Source organism: Pogoniulus pusillus, chromosome 3 (assembly GCF_015220805.1).
Source record: "Pogoniulus pusillus isolate bPogPus1 chromosome 3, bPogPus1.pri, whole genome shotgun sequence".
NCBI lineage: Eukaryota > Metazoa > Chordata > Aves > Piciformes > Lybiidae > Pogoniulus > Pogoniulus pusillus.
In genome coordinates, this window is record NC_087266.1 from 11,013,613 (window position 1) to 11,031,584 (window position 17,972).

At 42.5% G+C, this 17,972-nt stretch overlaps 2 protein-coding genes and 9 non-coding genes across 14 annotated transcripts in view; 1 reads left to right on the plus strand and 10 right to left on the minus strand.

Moving 5' to 3' along the window:
- CEP295 (centrosomal protein 295) overlaps nucleotides 1–2,069 on the plus strand; it is a 47,025-nt gene extending 44,956 nt beyond the window's left edge. The window contains exons 27-29 of the mRNA XM_064170032.1: nucleotides 200–299; nucleotides 787–895; nucleotides 1,763–2,069. Coding sequence (XP_064026102.1) covers nucleotides 200–299; nucleotides 787–895; nucleotides 1,763–1,810 — 257 coding nt within the window. The 3' untranslated portion in view covers nucleotides 1,811–2,069. The remainder of the gene's footprint in view (nucleotides 1–199; nucleotides 300–786; nucleotides 896–1,762) is intronic.
- A 454-nt stretch (nucleotides 2,070–2,523) lies between these two features.
- TAF1D (TATA-box binding protein associated factor, RNA polymerase I subunit D) lies at nucleotides 2,524–17,907 on the minus strand. Of its 4 annotated transcripts, none has more exons than XM_064170045.1 (17): nucleotides 17,815–17,907; nucleotides 17,370–17,434; nucleotides 14,240–14,491; nucleotides 13,693–14,140; nucleotides 13,251–13,426; nucleotides 12,596–12,656; nucleotides 12,058–12,310; nucleotides 10,468–10,540; nucleotides 10,172–10,222; nucleotides 8,817–8,947; nucleotides 8,419–8,469; nucleotides 6,748–6,785; nucleotides 6,157–6,223; nucleotides 5,389–5,443; nucleotides 4,396–4,461; nucleotides 3,530–3,600; nucleotides 2,524–2,882 (listed from the first exon to the last, which is right to left on the minus strand). In XM_064170045.1, the coding sequence occupies exons 3-7, from the start codon at nucleotides 14,476–14,478 to the stop codon at nucleotides 12,203–12,205; spliced, it is 1,032 nt and encodes a 343-aa protein (XP_064026115.1). In that variant the 5' UTR covers nucleotides 14,479–14,491; nucleotides 17,370–17,434; nucleotides 17,815–17,907; the 3' UTR covers nucleotides 2,524–2,882; nucleotides 3,530–3,600; nucleotides 4,396–4,461; nucleotides 5,389–5,443; nucleotides 6,157–6,223; nucleotides 6,748–6,785; nucleotides 8,419–8,469; nucleotides 8,817–8,947; nucleotides 10,172–10,222; nucleotides 10,468–10,540; nucleotides 12,058–12,202. The 4 variants fall into 4 exon arrangements, with proteins under 4 accessions (XP_064026115.1, XP_064026122.1, XP_064026131.1 ...); XM_064170052.1 differs by having other exon boundaries at nucleotides 17,364–17,434; XM_064170061.1 differs by lacking the exon at nucleotides 5,389–5,443.
- On the minus strand, nucleotides 3,357–3,486 carry LOC135174107 (small nucleolar RNA SNORA25). The gene has a single exon (XR_010301740.1). It is a non-coding gene; the product is annotated as a small nucleolar RNA SNORA25 (small nucleolar RNA).
- LOC135174130 (small nucleolar RNA SNORA32) lies at nucleotides 3,834–3,952 on the minus strand. The gene has a single exon (XR_010301745.1). It is a non-coding gene; the product is annotated as a small nucleolar RNA SNORA32 (small nucleolar RNA).
- On the minus strand, nucleotides 4,584–4,719 carry LOC135174094 (small nucleolar RNA SNORA8). The gene has a single exon (XR_010301736.1). It is a non-coding gene; the product is annotated as a small nucleolar RNA SNORA8 (small nucleolar RNA).
- LOC135174135 (small nucleolar RNA SNORA18) lies at nucleotides 5,494–5,624 on the minus strand. Its single transcript, XR_010301746.1, has one exon. It is a non-coding gene; the product is annotated as a small nucleolar RNA SNORA18 (small nucleolar RNA).
- Nucleotides 6,502–6,572, minus strand: LOC135174087 (small nucleolar RNA Z40). The gene has a single exon (XR_010301724.1). It is a non-coding gene; the product is annotated as a small nucleolar RNA Z40 (small nucleolar RNA).
- On the minus strand, nucleotides 8,059–8,190 carry LOC135174122 (small nucleolar RNA SNORA1). Its single transcript, XR_010301743.1, has one exon. It is a non-coding gene; the product is annotated as a small nucleolar RNA SNORA1 (small nucleolar RNA).
- On the minus strand, nucleotides 8,586–8,724 carry LOC135174090 (small nucleolar RNA SNORA8). Its single transcript, XR_010301731.1, has one exon. It is a non-coding gene; the product is annotated as a small nucleolar RNA SNORA8 (small nucleolar RNA).
- On the minus strand, nucleotides 9,058–9,187 carry LOC135174154 (small nucleolar RNA SNORA40). The gene has a single exon (XR_010301759.1). It is a non-coding gene; the product is annotated as a small nucleolar RNA SNORA40 (small nucleolar RNA).
- On the minus strand, nucleotides 10,352–10,423 carry LOC135174156 (small nucleolar RNA SNORD5). Its single transcript, XR_010301764.1, has one exon. It is a non-coding gene; the product is annotated as a small nucleolar RNA SNORD5 (small nucleolar RNA).
- Nucleotides 17,908–17,972: the final 65 nt, after the last annotated feature.

The following is a 17,972-nucleotide window of genomic DNA, read 5'->3' on the forward strand; positions in this document are numbered from 1 at the left end:
CTGGCTTGAAGTACAGGAAGCAGCCTGAAGAGGGAGACCAAGACCGACTCTGTCATCTCCATTGTGTCCATTCTGCTAGCTTCTTTCTTGTGACATCATCTAAAAATCTGTGAAAAACTTATCATGCTTCTTGAGTTAGCTGGAGTGGAAATTTAGATGTAAGGTACAATTGTTTTTTTTCTTATTCTTTTTTTTAAAGGGAAAAAAGGTGCAGTTGCCAATCAGTTGAATAAAGTAGAAGTGTCTTCTCTAGAGGGCAGGAAGTCTGGAGGAACTCAAAAGCACCAGCATACTTCAAGGTATTGTGTGAATACAAGTGGGAGTTTAGGTTAAAAAGGTAGTTAATTTGTGTCTTCTGAAAACTACTGGTCAGTCAGAGCAGTTTGTTGTTTCCCAGTTGGATACAGTGCTGCTTAACAGAAAAGAGTTGGGAGAGAGAAGCCAAGTGTTTTGTGCAAGTGCCTGTTGAGGAGCTGGCAGCAGGACACGAGTAGCAGCCTGCTCATTTCATTGTGTGAAGGCAGCTGTGTGCCAGTTCATGCAGGAAAGCAGCTCAGATTTGAAGCACAGTTCAGTTGCACGTGGCAGCTTAGTGTCATGCTGCAAGTACAGCTCCTGAACAGGCTTTTTGTTGATGCAGCCAAAGAGGAATCTGAAGTGGTTCTCGATTACTGGAGAACTGAGTCAAAATACCTTTTCCTAATTTCTAGCAGTTGACTCAATATAAATCTTTAGGCTCATTCCAGCTTTGCTGCTTTTATACTAACACTTTTTTTCCCCCTACAGTTTTGACAGAGCTTGTAATAAACTTGCAGAAGTGAAGAGCAGAAAGGAAGAACAAACAAGACAGGAAATTTATGCCAGGAACAGAGAAAAAGCTAAAGAGTTTCAGAAGGTAAGTCTGCTAGACTGTCATCCTACCTTGGTTACTTTTCATTTCACTGAGCTTCTACTTGGACTCATAGTGACAGTTCTGTGGTGTAAGAGAACATCAAACCAGTCTGGATTTTAAGTGGTACTATCAGGATATCCCACTGAAGACTTTCCCTTGGTGAAAGTACAACTGATCTGAAATTCCCTTTAGTAGTAAGTGTGTCTGCCTTAGGCTAGATTTTTCTGGTGACTTGAGGTTGAGCAGGAAGTCTGCTGGGGCTCCAGGTGCTAGACAGTGCACTTGTCAAGTGCCAAGGGTTTTATTAGTCAAGACTAGTAAGTTAGTTCCATACCATTATAAGGCCATGGGGGAAGCAGGTGGTGGTGGTTGCTTTGGCTGGGTCTCTGAAGGTTCTGCATAGCTCAGGTTTCTGCCTGGCTCAATGTGCCTTAATTAAAGGTTGCAAAAATCTTGTTTGGATTTGCCTGCAGTTACTCCAGAACAAGAGGTTAAACAGGAGGACTTGTTGGAGGCCCAGGAAGGGGAGGGGGAGAATTGACAACTGCAAGGAAGAAAGTGCTTGATAATCGTCCCAGGCCAGGACTGCTACTGAGGCCCTTCAGGCCCAGATCCTGAGCCCCTCATCTTTCTTGGGGTAGAATAAATCACTTGTTTTACAGATCCCATAATTGACAAAAGATATGTTAGGGATGAGGTGTGCCAATTTGTCAGCTTCTTGGAACAATAGCACTACTCCTTGTCTAGATGTGCACCATTACTGATGCTCAGGTTACACAGCAGCAGTCTCTCAGTTGTGCCCTTCAGCAGTTCTGGTGTCAGCATCACTTGATGTGCTAGAGTAGGCTCAGGGTTTGTGTGTGTTTGCAGAAAATGCTGGATAAACTACGAGCCAAGAAGAATTGGAAAGCATCATGAGTGGCAGGCTTGGAGCAACAAGATAGAGTTCATGAAGTTTGGAACCCTTGGGCCTCTTCAGCTTGAGGCTGGGGAACTTTTAACAAAACCCATCTCAGACCCTCACAGTCTACAGAGCACTCCAGCAGATTAGCCACTGCTTTAACCCAGGGGGACTGAGTGAAAATCCTTTCTACATGTCTATTAGTGTTAAAGGGAGATCACAACTTTTTTTATGTGTATAAAACACTTCCAAATAAAGGTTTTTCTAATACTTGAATCTGTACAATGTGATTTGAGGTTCCTGCCATCAAGACGTACTCAAAGCACCTTAAGGTATGAAGCAAATAAAACTTTTGTACTGCCTTTGGTTCCAGTGTAGTCTTCCAGTCCAGAATTCCTGAGCTCCAACTCAGATCCAAGTAGTTACATCCTCAGGACAAATTCAAAGCTTGATTTCTAGAAAGTTAAATTTGGTCTTGTTAAAAATGCAGCCAAGTCTTATCCTGTTTTTCATGAGCATCTCACTACAGTTTAGGATTGAGTTTAGTGGTAGTTACATGGATTGCAGGCAGTAGCTAAAGCCCTTAGAGCAAAGACAAAACCAGTTCTTGTTCCAGGTGCAGCTTCCTGTAATACAGAGACTAGAGCTGTAGTGTATGTAGTCTCTTGTTATCCTCACCTGCCTTCATTTGCTCACACTATAGCAACAGGAAATAATCCCAGGCTGCAGCTCTTTGACAGCAGCTTTATTGAAATGCACCAGCATAAAAACATATCTCCAGAGCTTCAACCACTTAGGTTGAGGGAAAACATCTGGTTAAGTTCTAATTCTACTGGAAAAAGCTCTTGACACTCAAGTCAAAGTCGAGTATCAAGTTGTAACTGTCCTGAACTTCGCTACTCCCTCATCCAGCAGGACCAAACAGGCAAGTCACAACTGAAGAAGTAAGGGCAAAGGCACGCAGAGAACCTGCACTATTTCCATTTTCAAAGGAAGGTGGAATGGTTACTTTCAAATGAAGTACTGTTGCAGTAACGTAGAAGAGCTGTACAGTTCTGTGCAGCAGACTTGCAGCCATGGCACCAGGACCTGACAAGAAAAAGCCCAACCTATTAGCACTTTGAAGAGAAGTCACCTCAACTGTTGTCTCACACCCCCATGTAACATGGCTTCCCTGGGGTGCAGCAATGTCACGTCAGGACATGGTGCTGGTACAAAAGCAGCAGCACAGGGAACTTAGATGTACACCATTATTAAACTACTGAATGGCAAAAGCACAACTTCCACAGGCAGTGCCCCAAGTATAATTCCTGTAACTACTCCCCATGCCCACAGCATTCCCACACTGCTTTTCCAGGATTATGCAACATTTTCAAGAAGCTCCAGGATGTATTTTATTACCGATGGAAAAGTAAGCAAAAACGAAGGTAATACTGCAGAAAGCTGGAGAGAGTTCTGGCATTGCCAAAGTCAACTGGTTTCAGAATAAACCTCCATCATCTCAAAATCCAGGGGCAGTAAGCACACATCCTTTTCCACCCGAACAGGCCTCACTCCATAAGGCATATCTCCTCATAAATAGACCATAGCACACATTAAGTGTCTATGGCATCCTGCAGAGGACTTCAATATGTGGTCACCGCGTTAAGAGCTGCTGGTTTTTCACCCATGCAAACCCTCTTTGAAGTGACCTTGAATTTGGTTTTAGTGCCAGCAATGTTGCTGAATGCTCTTACCTTCAGACTTGCTTCAGTGGCACTCAGGGGTGGTTCTCATCCTCTGACATGCAGCACGTTGGTAGCAGACACTAGAGATTAGAGTTGGTTACCATAAGTGAAGAGTTAAGTTGGTGCACACAGCAAGGAGCAGCTGTCTCCCCTTTTCCCTTGTGTTTACAGCTTTGCAACAGCTTCTGCTGGCTGAGGTACAGAGGTTCTAACTAAAAGTGCTGGAGCTGCCCAAGCATTCAGCCACACACCCCTAAGCAAGAATCTTTTCTCTTAGCAGCAGATGGGAACACTGTGTCCATCCCACATTAAAGCTTTATTCCATCTGACTCACTGCCATGTTATGTGGCAATTTAGAGTCTAATGGACTTGCTTTACGGTCATGTCCACAGCTCACTAGGAACAACATCCTAGCAACCTTGGTAATGACCAAGTAGGTGCTCCCACTGCTGTTATCGCCAACTTAAGCCTGGCTCTTGTATCAACATTCAAGCTTTCTGTCCTTCCTTGGTGAGGACCAATCAACTAGTCCAATCTGTAAGCCAAGCTGTTTACACCAACAAACCTAAAATGTGTTGGAAGCTCTAAGCACAGGACTCCTGTCAACCCGCAGCAGTAACACTGGAACCAGTACTAGAAACTGCTGTGCAACTGAGACATCCATTTGAAGTGGATACACACAGGAGTGACTCAGAAAGCAACCCAACACTGTCAAAATCTGGGGTGATCACTGTCCAGCAGTCTGCTGCTGCACAACCATTTCCACACTTCTCTAACAGTTCACTGACATTTCAGTGTTCTGGAGTCACACCAAGTTCACACTCAAGCCTCTGAAGTCACATGAAACCCTCTGAACTGACTAGTTCAGTGCTCACCTGGCAGACTTTTCTTCCACAGCTTTTCACACAGCAAAGTTCACTTTGTTCTGTGTCCTAAAGCACCTGTGTAGAAAAAAACACAACACAGAAACACTGAATGCACTTGCTGAGGTCCAGAGGTCAGCATCCAGTCTGCATGCTGGGACGTGAAAACCAGAAGTGCACTCAAATCCTCGAAGGACAAAGACTGTATCAGCAGAAATACCAAGTTTAACAGACATAGCAGAATGAAAACTGATGCCAGACACTGAACTACTGTAGCACTGTTTTATGAACATCCCATTAGGAAAATGCTTCTGGATACAGATACCACCCAGTGCAAGAGCTGCAGGAGTTCATCATTCAAGCTTTCTGTATGCACCAGTTCGTGCTTAGTGCTATGCTACAGCAAGGTACTCTTCACAAAAGGTACCACTGCAGCTAAGAGGGAAAACTGACTCCATCAATTTCACTTAACAGGAACTGCAGCTTCAGAATACTAAGGTTTTATATATTCCTACCATTAAACATCTCCATAAAGGCATTACACTTAATTGCAGAATAGTTTGCTTGTTTTACTTTAAGCATTCCATAGAATACAGAGAATGGAGTATCAGGAAATTTAATTGCAAAGTACTGAAGTGGCTGAGCTACTAAAAAAATCTCATTAAAACCCCAAAGTGAAGATAAAACCCAAATGCTGCTGCTCAGTACGAAGCTATCAAGCATCTCTTGACCCAGAACAGAAGAATGCAGCATGTTTACAAAGTTACTTCAAGTTCAAACACCACTGTGCTGCCTCAGCTATAGCCACCAAAATAAGAAACGAGAATCACTCCTTTGGCGTAAAAGGGAAACAGACTGTTTTAAGCCACCTGGTAAACTCAAACCAGAAGTGTTAAAAATCAGGTACCTACAGAAACATCTGGCTGACAAATAGGTTTAGCTCCTGTAATTTGACATGTTAGTTACACCTGAAGACTCAGAAGACACCACCTTTTTGACTCTTACCAAGCTTTTCCACTTGAGTGCTATTTTCATTTGTATCAAAAGTGTAAATCTGCACCTGAAGGAGAACATAATGCATTAATACAGCTCCTAGGATGCTACATCAAGATTTGTCTTGCAGTTTTATCCCACAGAGCTAACAAGTAGTTCAATGGGTAAGCAAAACCACAAGTTTATTCTGTGAGGCGTTTCCAACGACACGAACCTACAGAAGAGATCCTATCGGGATAGACCTCAACAATTCTGGTACTACCAATTAGCACAATGTAAGTCAAGCAAACTGGAAAGGTGGTAGGATCCTACCAATTATCTTTACAACTTGTTTCAAGGCATTTGGGGGAAGGAAGAGGGCAAATAATACACCAACTTTTGGTTAAGACGTAATCAACTATCGGCAAGTTTTATGTTGGAAGTTCATGTTACCCAATTCCCTTTGCTGTCTTTTAACTATACAGGCATACTCTAACAGAATTCTCCCTGTAATTTTCTTGCTGAGCCTAAATTACTTGTAGAAGCAGGTTAACAGTTTAAGCTGATCACCTCTTTCTGGACCAGATTTTTATGAATGTTCACTGGACAAATCAAAGCTAAAATGAATTCTTCACTTAGAGTGAATGCTACCTTAAAATGCAGTGATGAAGAGTTTAAATGAGACTCCTGAAACCCTCTACAAATTGTAGTCAGTGAGCTTGATCTGTAGAGTTCCACCCACTGAAAACCAAAGTCCTTCAATCACTAAGGACTATGCAGAACCTCAGATGTCACACTAACCTAGGAGGGACTTCAGATTTCTGTGGAATGGCATCCTGCATTTCTTCTCTCATTCTAATTGCACCATCTGAAAAAAGAAATGGTTATGAATTCACATTTATGTCCACACAAACCAGCAGAACCTAGAGCAGTACACAGTACTAAAGTTATTCTAACCAGCACAGGCATTCCTGAGAGCCTCTGAAAGTACATTCATTAGGATAATATCTGGCTACTACCATAGCTTGAAACACTTATTAATTTCCCATTTGTTTTGGAATAAATCAGAGTCATAACCATTTCTCACTGTTAAATACCCATCTGCCAAGAACAAAGTGACAGGGGAGGGACGCCGATGTAGCACATGAGTTCAGAATGGCTATTCTCACTCACTCTCTTCAGAGCAGTTGAACATTTTGCCAATCATCATGACAATTTGCTCACATCACCCTCAACTCTCAGGAAAGATAAGCTCCTATTCTTTCTAAAACACTGCATCTTCTCAGTAAGAAAACACAGCAATCTAACCAATCTAACCAGCTCACCCACTGAAAGAAGACAGCTCACCTACAACAAGCAAGGGTTAAAAACCAATCGGTCACACTAACTTACCAACATGCTAGTTCCAACTGGACTACGATGTGGACCTCCTAAAAAGAAGTAAATTGTTGTATCTGAGTAAGTTTCAAGTACCTTCGGTATTTCAGCAATTTTGTAAGACTTTGGTGTCATAGAATCATAGATTGTGAGGGGCTGGAAGGGACCTCAAACGATTATCCAGTACAACCTCCCTGCCAGCGCAGGATCATCTATACCAGATTACACAGGAACACGACCAGGAGGGTTTTACAAATCTCCAGAGAGGAGACTCCACAACCCCCCTGGGCAGCCTGTTCCAGTGTTCGGTCACCCCCACAGGGAAAAAAATTCCTCCTCACATTTCCATGAAACTTCCTATGCCTCAACTTACACCCACTGCCCCTTCTGTCATCAGGCATCACCCAGCAGAGCCTGGCTCCATCCTCCTGGCACTCACTCTTTACATATTTATAAACATTGATGAGGTCACCTCTCAGTCTCCTCCAAGCTGAAGAGCCCCAGCTCCTTCAGTCTCTCCTTCTAAGAGAGATGTTCCATTCTCTTAATTATCTTTGTGGCTCTGCACTGGACACTCAAGCAGTTCTATGTCCCTTTGGAACTGAGAGGCCCAGAATTAGATACAGTACACTCCAGATATCGAGAACCTCTCCCAACCTACTAGCCCTTCTAATACACCCCAGAATGTCACTAACCCTCCTAGCACATTACTGGCTCATGGTTAATCTCCCATCAAATAGGGCCCCTGGAGATAATTTTCCCCTTCACTACCTTCCAACAGATCAGTCCCCAACCTATACAGATACCTGGGGTTGTTCTTTCCCAGGTGCAAGACTCTATACTTGTCCTTGTTGAATTTAATTCAGTTTCTCCCTGGCCAACCCTCCAGCCTGTCAAGTCTCACTTAAGGGCAGCCCAGCCTTCTGTACTTACTGAATAGGAAGCAAGCAGGCTGTACTGCAGTTACACTGTCTGAATGCTAATGCCAAACCAAGAGGTTTCTTCTGAAATTGGAGTCACAGTCCAGTCTATCACAGAACTATCAGCAAAACCTATCTGCAGTTTAAGGAACTGGAGAACTATGGTATTGAAGGTATGACTGAGGGAGTTAACCTTCAACAAATATGGTATGCCACTTTAAAAGAACTTACAAAAAAGCTCTATTAAAGCATCTAGTAGAAAGCAGCACTGGCCAAATGTCCACCCTCTACCTGCTAATTCTTCCTTCAGTAAGCAGAATGCAGAATTCAAGAACATTAGCACAAGTTAATCCTTGGCAGTGAACAGCAGCTGCATTTTAAACTGTTTGCATAACTGTCATACTAAATCTGTTACAGGCCTCATTGTCACCACTGCAACTAGCTATGCAATGAGGAAAGCATAACCTGTTGGTTCTCTAGCCACGTTCTTCAATTCAGACACACAGTAAGTTGTGCCTATCTGCTGAATAACGAGGCATAACAATCAACTCTTCGCTATCTGCAGAATGGCTTCTGGCTTTGAAGCCTAGCCAGTTCACTTCAGAAGAAACATGCCATTAGCTACTATCAAGTACTTTGATTTGTCTTTCAAAATAAAATACTGCTTTGTAAAAAGGCAACTAAAAATCTAAGAATTGAGCTTTTACAATCCTCCCTCAAGTACCTTCCACCTAGGAAAAAAAACATCTGCTTCCTAAACACTTACCCTCCTCAAGTAGAGGCTCCCCACCGTGTTCCAGAAATCACAGGAATCCCCCTTTAAGAAGAATTTTTGGAACAAGGTCATTCATGTAACTATACTTTCATCTTGTAACAGTTCTACAGTTCTCCAATGTTTATTTGGCAAGGTCCACAAGAAAGAACTTTTGATTCACTTGTTTCAACAGAAATACCAAGTTTAACCAGCACATATGCTGGAAAACCAACGATGCCAGCTGCTGAAATATTGTAGCACTGCTTTTTGAACAGCCCATCAGGAAAATGCTGCTGGGTGCAGATACCATACAGTGCACAAGTTAGTCTGACAAACTGCTGTGCAAACAGTAATTCTCTGAAGAAGTCAAATACTCTTATACTGAAGTGCAGAAGAAACACAAAGCTTACCTCTTTTGCTGCTGTGTTCCACAGAAGTCCAAGTAATATAGACTCATATGTCAGAAGGCCAGCTGTTGCCTGTAGAATTCATGTACTCCAGGAGTTAGAGTTGCCCACTGCTGCAGAGCTGGTGTGGTCATCTGCAAAGTCCAGAAATAAATCAGTAACTGAACTACACTTGTGTAAAGGGGAACATGAAGCTCTAGATTCATCAGCCTGTGAATCACCTGCTATTTGAATGCATACAAATATTGTCCCTTCGTAGTTGTAACACAACTGATAGATGTTCATCAGCTGTGGGTTGCAAAAGAAGGTTTTTTTTCTAAGCACTAGGTTCCAGGTTTTTGTCTATGGCAACAGACAAAAACTGAACACGTGCTGGAACATATCACTGCCTCAACTTTCATCTTATTTTCCACTATTTTTGAAACAGCATTTGAACAGTACACAAAAATGAAGTTATTTCTCTGCCTACTAAACATTTACAATCAGAAACCCTCACCTTCCACTACTGCTTTCTGGTTATAGAGATAGGTGTAATGTGAAGTAAGGCTAAGTGTAGCACAGTTCTGTATCAACTGTGCTGACATGCTGTGACAAATCATTCTAGTCCACTGCCCTTTACAGAAGCAACAGCCAAAACAGATTCCTTGATCCTATCCTTGTAAGTACGTTCTTGCTAAGTTTTGTTATTTGCCCAGTTCAGAGCTTAGGGCTTCTGCAGTTAAATGTTTTCCTAACCAGTATCTTTACATAGCACTTTCTTCCATGCCATTTCCTCAGACTGCAGCCACGTCAACTTGGTAATATTCTGCAGCAACTTTCATGGTTCAAGCAACACACACACGCAAGGCTACCAAACTCTCTGCTAAGCCCACTCTTCTTGCATGGGACACACACATTAAGATGAAACGCTACAATGCAGACATGAAGCTGCAGCTGTGCAATACATCCTGGTACAGAAAATATGGGTGGGGCACCACCAGGAGACTAAGTGTACAGAAGTTCTCTACCATCTCAGAAGAGGTAGCACCTGGGTAAGCATCCAGACTAAATCAAATAGACTGAAGTTGCCCAGCAGCATTGAGCATCAAGCAAAACAGTATTTCTGTATGTAAATTCTGACAAAAGCTGCAATTAATACACAAGTATTTGAGAACTCAAAGCTCTAGCTTTCATCCAAGCAGAGGCTAATGTCTCACTTTGGTCAGACTGACAGAAGATGTTGCAGTGAACTCAGTATCTTGGGAAGCTTCACATGGAAAATGCAGGGGTGTGGACTACTGCAATGTATTCATGTGAACATGAAAAAAAGCAAAAAGCTACCTTAAGAAAGCATAACTGCAAAACAAGCAACAGCTTACCTTGCACATTAAGACATCTTGAGTAGTATTCCATCTTCCAAAAGCAACAAACTAGAAGAAAAGAAGTGGTAAGATCAGATATGGCCAAATAACCCAAGATTTCTAAAGCAAAAAACTCTAGGTTTCTGCAATCAATTTAGCTGTTCTAGTAAGCTTGATTTTCATGTGTGTTTATTCAGTTCTAATCAGAATTGAAATTTAGTTCATTTCTGAGTCACTCAGCAGTTGAACAGAAGCATTCATCACATGAACTGCAGAATGAGCAGGTCTCCACACACCACCTCACTATGCCTTACCAAGCAAGAACCCCACTGCTAGGATCCAGGATGAGTCTTCTTTCAAACCATACAGTACTTCTCAGGTGGAAGCCTGAAAGGGTTACATTAAGCCGTTAATTTTGAACCAATATTAAATGTCATCTTCAACTACTGAAGAGTAATTTTTGCAGCTTACTCCCTAGGGCTACCAGGTTGCAAATGGGAAAGCTCAAGCTTCCTTTACAACTATTTGAGACCTTAATTCAAGCATGTAAGGAATGGTCTCACCCACTGCACATCTCCTTATACTGCCAACTACATTTTGAAGGAAAGTAAACCAGTAGATGTGAAGTCTTTTTCTGATAACGCTCCTGTTCAGCACAGATTACTTTTACCTGATGAGCAGCTGCTTGTTGCCAACAGTGACTTGGTAAGTAAGACAGAGTGATGCAGATGACCCTCTCTTTTTTTTTTAAGTCTTGATCCGAAATTAAATGCTGAGAGCAATTTTTTATGTCTACTGCCACTAAGACCTTGCCACCTAGGAGTTAGACATATTCAGACCATTTCTAAACATTCATTAATCACGTTTTCAACTACATGCAACACCTGTGAGAAAGCTATTTACAACTGGGACAAATCTTGTTAAATACTGTCACTATAAAAAGCTTTTATGTTCTGCTTAGTCATGTTCACATCAGAGTCCACTCAGGACAGAGGAAGGGCAAGAGCTCTTGTAATGACAGGATGAGGGGTAATGGGTTACAACTCAAAGAGGGGAGATTTAAACTAACTGTTACAAAGTTCTTTACAGTGAGAGTGGTGAGACACTGAAACAGGCTGCCTGCTCAGGGAGGTTGTGGGTGCTCCCTCCCTGGAGGTGTTCAAGGCCAGGCTGGATGAGGCCTTGAGCAACCTGTTCCACTCGTTGTCCCTGCCTATGGCAGGGGGTTGGAAATGGATGATCTTTGAGGTCCTTTCCAACCTAAACCATTCTATAAGCATATCCTTTACTCCAGGATTCACTACACTGTAACAATCATTTAAGATAACTCTTTAACTTCTGAATCTAATACAACAACCTGGAGCAGAGAATTAAGATGCTCTGAAAAATTCTAAATAGACAACCTGAATCACAGAAATTGATTATCATAATTCAAATGCATTAACTGTGTTTCAGTGTATACTTTTATCTAAAGTAACCACTCCAGCATTTTTATTGTTGGAGCTTGATTTGCATTAAACTTCAAGTCTGTCTTGAGCCCTTAACTCAGCTGTTCAAGTACTTCAAAGCATAACCTCCATTTCCTCAAGACAAAATACCACACCTCTCAATTATCACTCACAAAGAGCCAGCTATGAAAGAAGGGCAACTAAATTACTCTCTAACTTGTACATATACATGCATGCAAATGCATACACTTTTCTACTCTGTGCTGCTCCTACACTACAGTATTTGGAATTTGTTTTCCTATTTTTAATGACAAGTTATATGATCCATTGGTCAACAGATGTCAAGCAGATGTTATCATTTCAGCAAGATTACCAGCCACTGAATCAAGGCTGTTATACACTTGTTAGAGGACAGCACAGAGGACATTTAGCTTATCAGAAGCCAAACATACTCACCTTAAAATAATTCTGATGAGCTTGCTTGCTTGATAGATCATCAATATTTTAAACCAAGCAAGCTATGAAAAGGGTATCTGAAAAGCAAGCACTGTGACTTCACTTGTTAGTTCAGAGGTGAGCACCTCGCAGAAACCAAGTGTTCTCAGCAGCATAGACAATCATCTTCTATTTCAACTGCTTCAGATGATTTTGCATGTTTTGATTTTTTCTTACTGGGAATTTTGCTGCTTATAATGAAAGAGCTGTTCTCCTGAGAAAGATGGAAGACAGAATTATTCACAAGTCTGCTCCTGAGACACTTAAAAGACAATGTCTTCACAATAACTTTGCAAAGAACTCTTCACTGAACTCCCAAATCCCCATCCATTCCAGCATTATTTTTGAGGAGACTGCAGACTCTAAACATTACAGACCAAGATTCACAGCTACCATGCGGTTAATTATGGACTCAAGCATTACATATTCAAAACCGTATTTGCTAATTCTTTAAACCCTTAAGAGAATGGGATTTTGAACTTCACGTATGTTTACTCACCACTACTTTCGCATCAAGTTGTCCTTGATTATCAGAATTCAAGTTGTCATCATCATCATCACTGAAATACAAAAAAATCAAGCTTTGTGCTTTTATAGTACCCTAAAATGTGTAAACTATCTTTCTTCCACAATATCTTACTTCTCTTCCTGTATATGAAAGCACTACAGCTTGCAGTTCTAACATAGTACCACTGCTCCAAAGCATTGGTCTCAAACAATAGTTTCTGCCAGCAGAATTACATCCAAACTAGCAACACTGGCAGGACAGCAGCAATGCTCACCACTAAAACAAAACTACACTTAAATTAGCAGTGTAAAAATGATTAACAAAGTAGCTGAAAGACAGCTTTGTACCTTTATGTTGTCTCCTAGGCTTTCTAAGGCGTTAGGTACATTTACAACAATTAAGTATTCTTATTGATTTACTGATCCCTCGATTTCAACTAAATTAACTGTTTGATCATAAAGAAATACCCAAGATGATGCTTCAATGTTGAATAAAGTAAAAAAAAAAAAATATATATCCCTTAGCCTTTACCATAACAAGCTCTACTACTTTTTGAGATGTGGTACCATGCACCTACCAGTAAACACACTTTTAGTTAAGAACAAAGAGGCAGCTTTTATACCACCTAAAAATATCATGAACTTACTTTGTCTCCTGAATAGGGGAAATGGGACCTTCATCATCTAAGTATTTGTGTTTCCGTACCACCAGGCAATCTCTTTCCAAGTCTTCACTGGCCTGAAGGGCTTGTAAAGCTTTTTTAAGATGGCTTTCATATTTAAGTACTTCAATGTACTGAAAATATCCCTTGGCAGCTGCTTGCTAAGAAAAAAAGCCTCCAGTGAGATCTTTAAAAACAGCACTAAAAGGAATACTATGAACTTAATTGTAGCATTACGTCAACTATCATATTTTAGTTAGCTTTGTCTAAAAGAAACTAGACAACACAAAGTGTCCTACTTGGCAAAAGTAAAACTAGTTTGTTTTACTGTAGCTCATCAAGTAGAAGCACAACATAGCAAATTTAAATTCAATGGTTTCGGTCTGAAAGAAAATACTGCATTTATCCCATGAAACAGTAAACTCACCTCATAGCCAAGAACCATCGGTAAGGGAAGATGTTTCTTGCCATAATGTTCCTGAACAAAAGGGAATTGCAAACCTCTGTCTAGAAGCCTTCTCTTTTGTTCTTGAGGAGAGGCTGTCAGTGGTGTCCTCTTTATAGGTATCCTCCTTTCAGACATCGGCGTGCTCTCATACTTCTTCCTTGAGTACATCTTGAATTTCTTGCGTGCAGCAGCCTTAAACTTCTTTCCTCTAAAGTGATAGGCAAGAATGGCTTTCAAATTTAGTTTTGACTTCTGCTTCTGGGAAGTTTCCAATGATTGCACTGGACTGTGAGGGGACGGAGATGAATCTGAAGAGCTTTCATTGTCACAGGTTTGTTGCCTCGAAGACTGTGATCTCCTTTTCTGCTTTGAAGATGCAGTGGAGCACTTACGATGATATTTACTGCCACTAGCAGCAGAGAGCTCACTGAAAAGATAAAAAGTACTTACTTTCAAATATGTATAGTTCTATAATATGACACATGTTCTTCACAGACAAGATTCTAAACTACAGATAAAAACTCACGTTTCTGAATCACTGCTGACCAGCAAAACCTCAGCTGAAGCAGCCGATTTGTGTGTACTGGTAGGCTCATCTGAAGACTCCTCAGGAGCAGCATTCTTCTGCCTTGAACGCGAACGCTTCCTTTGTGTATTTGTTTCACATGTCTGTACCTTATACAGGCCTTTCTGCTGACTGCGTATTAGCTCTTGGGCATCTGGGTAATCAGAGTCAGAAGACTGGGATTCAACTGCATCAGTCATGTTTCAGTTTGCCCTAAAAATCAATGAAAATTCAAGATATTAAAGAAAATGGCTAACCAGGCAGCAAGCTTTCTCCCCCATCACCTAATAGGGTAAACTTAAGAGAACAATCTTGAGCAAACTTCAACTGTTGTTTTCCTGTAAACCACAAGCAATCCTATTAACAGTCAACTTGTAACCACTTCAGATCTCAAGACATTCACAGCATAATTTAGGTTAGAAAGATTTCAGAGTTTTCATCCAACTCCTGCTTAAAGCTAGGCTAGCTTCAGAGTTGCATCAATTTCAAAACTCATACAGATGAATTCTGAATGTTTTTTTAACCCTCTCCCTGCTAGTAATAACTTTCCCCTTAAGTGCACATGTAGTGAAGTGGTTTGGGTGTTACTTCCCCCCACCCCAGCTTTGGAAATCACCTAGTCTAGACTCAGACAGTTCTGGAAATTGAATGAAGCTTATTATTTACAGCTTAACACAATATACAAGTAGATATTTACAGTATGTAAATTTATATGCAGAAATATACAAGGTAAAAGGTAATACAAAAAGACAACATTCCTCTCAGGAACCAGTCTGCAGGAGGGGCTCCCAACCACCCTTCCATCTTCTCCCACCCCTCTACCTTACCCCAGACGTTGCCTTGTGCCCGAAGGAAGAATGGAGGGTGGGCCAAGGGGGTTAGGAAGCAAGTGGATTAATCAGAGGCGGTAGGTGAGGCTAGAGGAAAATGCAGCCCAGAGCCCAAGCAGTGCCCGAATACCTTATCTATGCTTTTACTCTTGTTCTTATGCCTCTCAGCCTGTGAGTGAAGTAGACATCACCATTGTTTCTTTCATAGCCTGTGATCTAATCCTTCTCACCAAAACATTCTAGCTAGCTTCAAACTAGCACATATGGCAAACAACTTCTTGTATTTGCAAGGATACTGCAGTTTAAAAAATACACACTTCTCTGTGGTTTACATCCTTTCAAAACTGATCTATAACAGTATCACCATCAGAGAAATGGCAGCTTCCCTGTTTAATTCATAACTACATTTAAAACCTCCTGCTTAAACAGTTTATCAACCCTTTTTTCACTGATTATCAATCGAGATGGTGACTATCCCCGTAAATAGAATTTTATTTTTCAGGAGAATGTGTAAGACAACTCAATTAACTCCTTCAGCTGCCCAAGTCCACACAGAAATTCCTTCCTATGTAATAGATTCAAGTTACTTTACCTGCTTGTCAGTCACAGAATCACAGAAACGTTCAGGTTGGAAAAGACCCTCAGGATCACCAAGTCTGACCAATAACCCTACCTCTACAAGGGTTACCCTAAACTGTATTATCAAGTACTGCATCCAAACGACTTCTAAACACATGCAGGGTTGGTGGCTCAACCACCTCCCTGAGCAGCCCGTTCCAATGCCTGACCACTTTTTCTGTGAAAAGACTTTTCCTAGTATATAGTGTAAACCTACCCAGTCACAGCTTGAGCAGTAATTACCTCTAAGCACCAACCTCTCCACAGCGTCCTTTCAGGTAGCTGTAGACAGCGATGAGGTTTCTTCTTAGCCTCATCTTTTTCAGACTAAACAGCCCCAGCTCCTTCAGTCCCTCCTCCCAAGATTCATTCTCCAGGCTCTTATTAGCCCTGTAGATGTGTTAGCTTTTTACTTTTACTGTGCTTTTAAATTCTGCAAACCTATCATTATGCCCATTTACACATTTCCTGTAGTTATACAATTTAACATCCGGAGAGGCAACACCTGGATTCATTTAACACCCTCGGGTTATGTGCTATTGTCTGGGTAACTGTTTCTCGTTTAGAGTACAGATAACTGCATCGGATGCTAGAAGGCTTCACAAAACCACGGTAAGACAATGGCATGCAGCAGTCTGTAAATCAGTACGCACATACATACTACCTGCAAAGAATAATATAGTAGGCCATAACGAATAACACGATTGCTCACAAAATTAAGTTCCACTTCTACTCTAATCTTCTATGGTGACTTTCAAGTTATTCCCAGGACAAAGATGATTAAAATATCATGCATCTGCTGCAGCCAGTGCAGCAGATGCTGTATCAGTTCGAAGATTTCTATGTAGTCTACATTTGGATTACTTTTTCAATCATCTAACTGTTCCAAGGCAGAGACAACCCCGTTACATTCTTAAAAGAAAATATTTCGTTCCAAAACCGCATTAAGTGCGGCCCCCGAGGTACAAAAACCCTCATACTTAAAACAGGAGCACAGGGGCCCACTCTGCCCTTCGCTGTGAGGGAAGTTACTTTTTCATAGAATCACAGAATCAAGCAGGTTGGAAGAGACCTCCAAGATCATCCAGGCCAACCTATCCCCCAACCCTATCCAGTCAACTAGACCATGGCACTAAGTGCCTCAGCCAGGCTTTGCTTGAACACCTCCAGGGATGGTGCCTCCACCACTTCCCCGGGCAGCCCATTCCAATGCCAATCACTCTCTCTGTGAAGAACTTCCTCCTAACATCCAGCCTACACTTCCCCCGGCACAACATGAGGCTGTGTCCCCTTGTTCTGTTCCTGGTTGCCTGGGAGAAGAGGCCACCTCCCACCTGGCTACAATGTCCCTTCAGGTAGTTGTAGACAGCAATGAGGTCACCCCTGCGCCTCCTCTTCTCCAGGCTAAACAACCCCAGCTCCCTCAGCCTGTCCTCATAGGGTTTGTGTTCCAGGCCCCTTACCAGCTTTGTCACCCTTCTCTGTGATAGTCTGCACCTATGCCTGGACTAACCGCAGGCATGCCGCTAGCAGAGGTTCACCCCAAGGCCTGATGAACCCACCGCCCAGAAGCGGGGCACCCGAACATCAAAGAAGGTATAACGACACCAGCTACACAGGCTGCGGCTGCTACTTACGGTTACCTGCTCAGCCTCATCCACCGCCACTGATGCAGCTCTGCTCTCTGTAGCTGTAACAGCACCGATCCCTTAAGGGAAAAAAAGTAACAAGTTATTTCACACAAGCTTCCCTCCTGCCTAAAGAGCCATCCACTACTTCGCTAACATTTATTTCAAGTCGGAAATCAGTCACACCGCTTGCCCTACCACCCCGACCAAGCTCGGCTGCCCCGGCAGTCATTTCGTACGTAGGCACTCATCAAGTTACCAGACCAAGTACACCCCACCGGCACGATCCCAGAGGCGGCCCTCAACAACGGCGGCCACACCGCCAGTGCCCAACGGCAACTCCGCCGTGGAAAGGTAGGCCAAGCCGCGGGCCTGCCTCAGGCCCTTCCCCGCAGACAGGCTTCTCGGGGACACGACTCGATATAGCCGCGATTCTTGTCCCTTCACACAGCCCACTCACCCCCATGGCCTCAGAACCGCGGATGGCGGCGGATACCGAGCGCCTCCGCCATGCCTCACCGCTCTCCTCCCCTCCACACGAAAGAGCGGATGTGGCCGCCTGAGCGCTTAAATAGGGCTGGGCGCTCGCGAGAGGCGCAGGGGCTGACGGGAGGAAGG

Bases quoted from the DNA above. Each gene is read 5' to 3' on its own strand.
- TAF1D (XM_064170061.1), bottom strand. From the start codon at position 14,478: ATGACTGATGCAGTTGAATCCCAGTCTTCTGACTCTGATTACCCAGAT. The intron at 14,141-14,239 runs GTGAGTTTTTAT...TTATCTTTTCAG, and splicing joins GTCAGCAGTGATTCAGAAAC to TGAGCTCTCTGCTGCTAGTG. The intron at 12,657-13,250 runs GTAAGTTCATGA...TTTGTATTTCAG, and splicing joins TCCCCTATTCAGGAGACAAA to TGATGATGATGATGACAACT.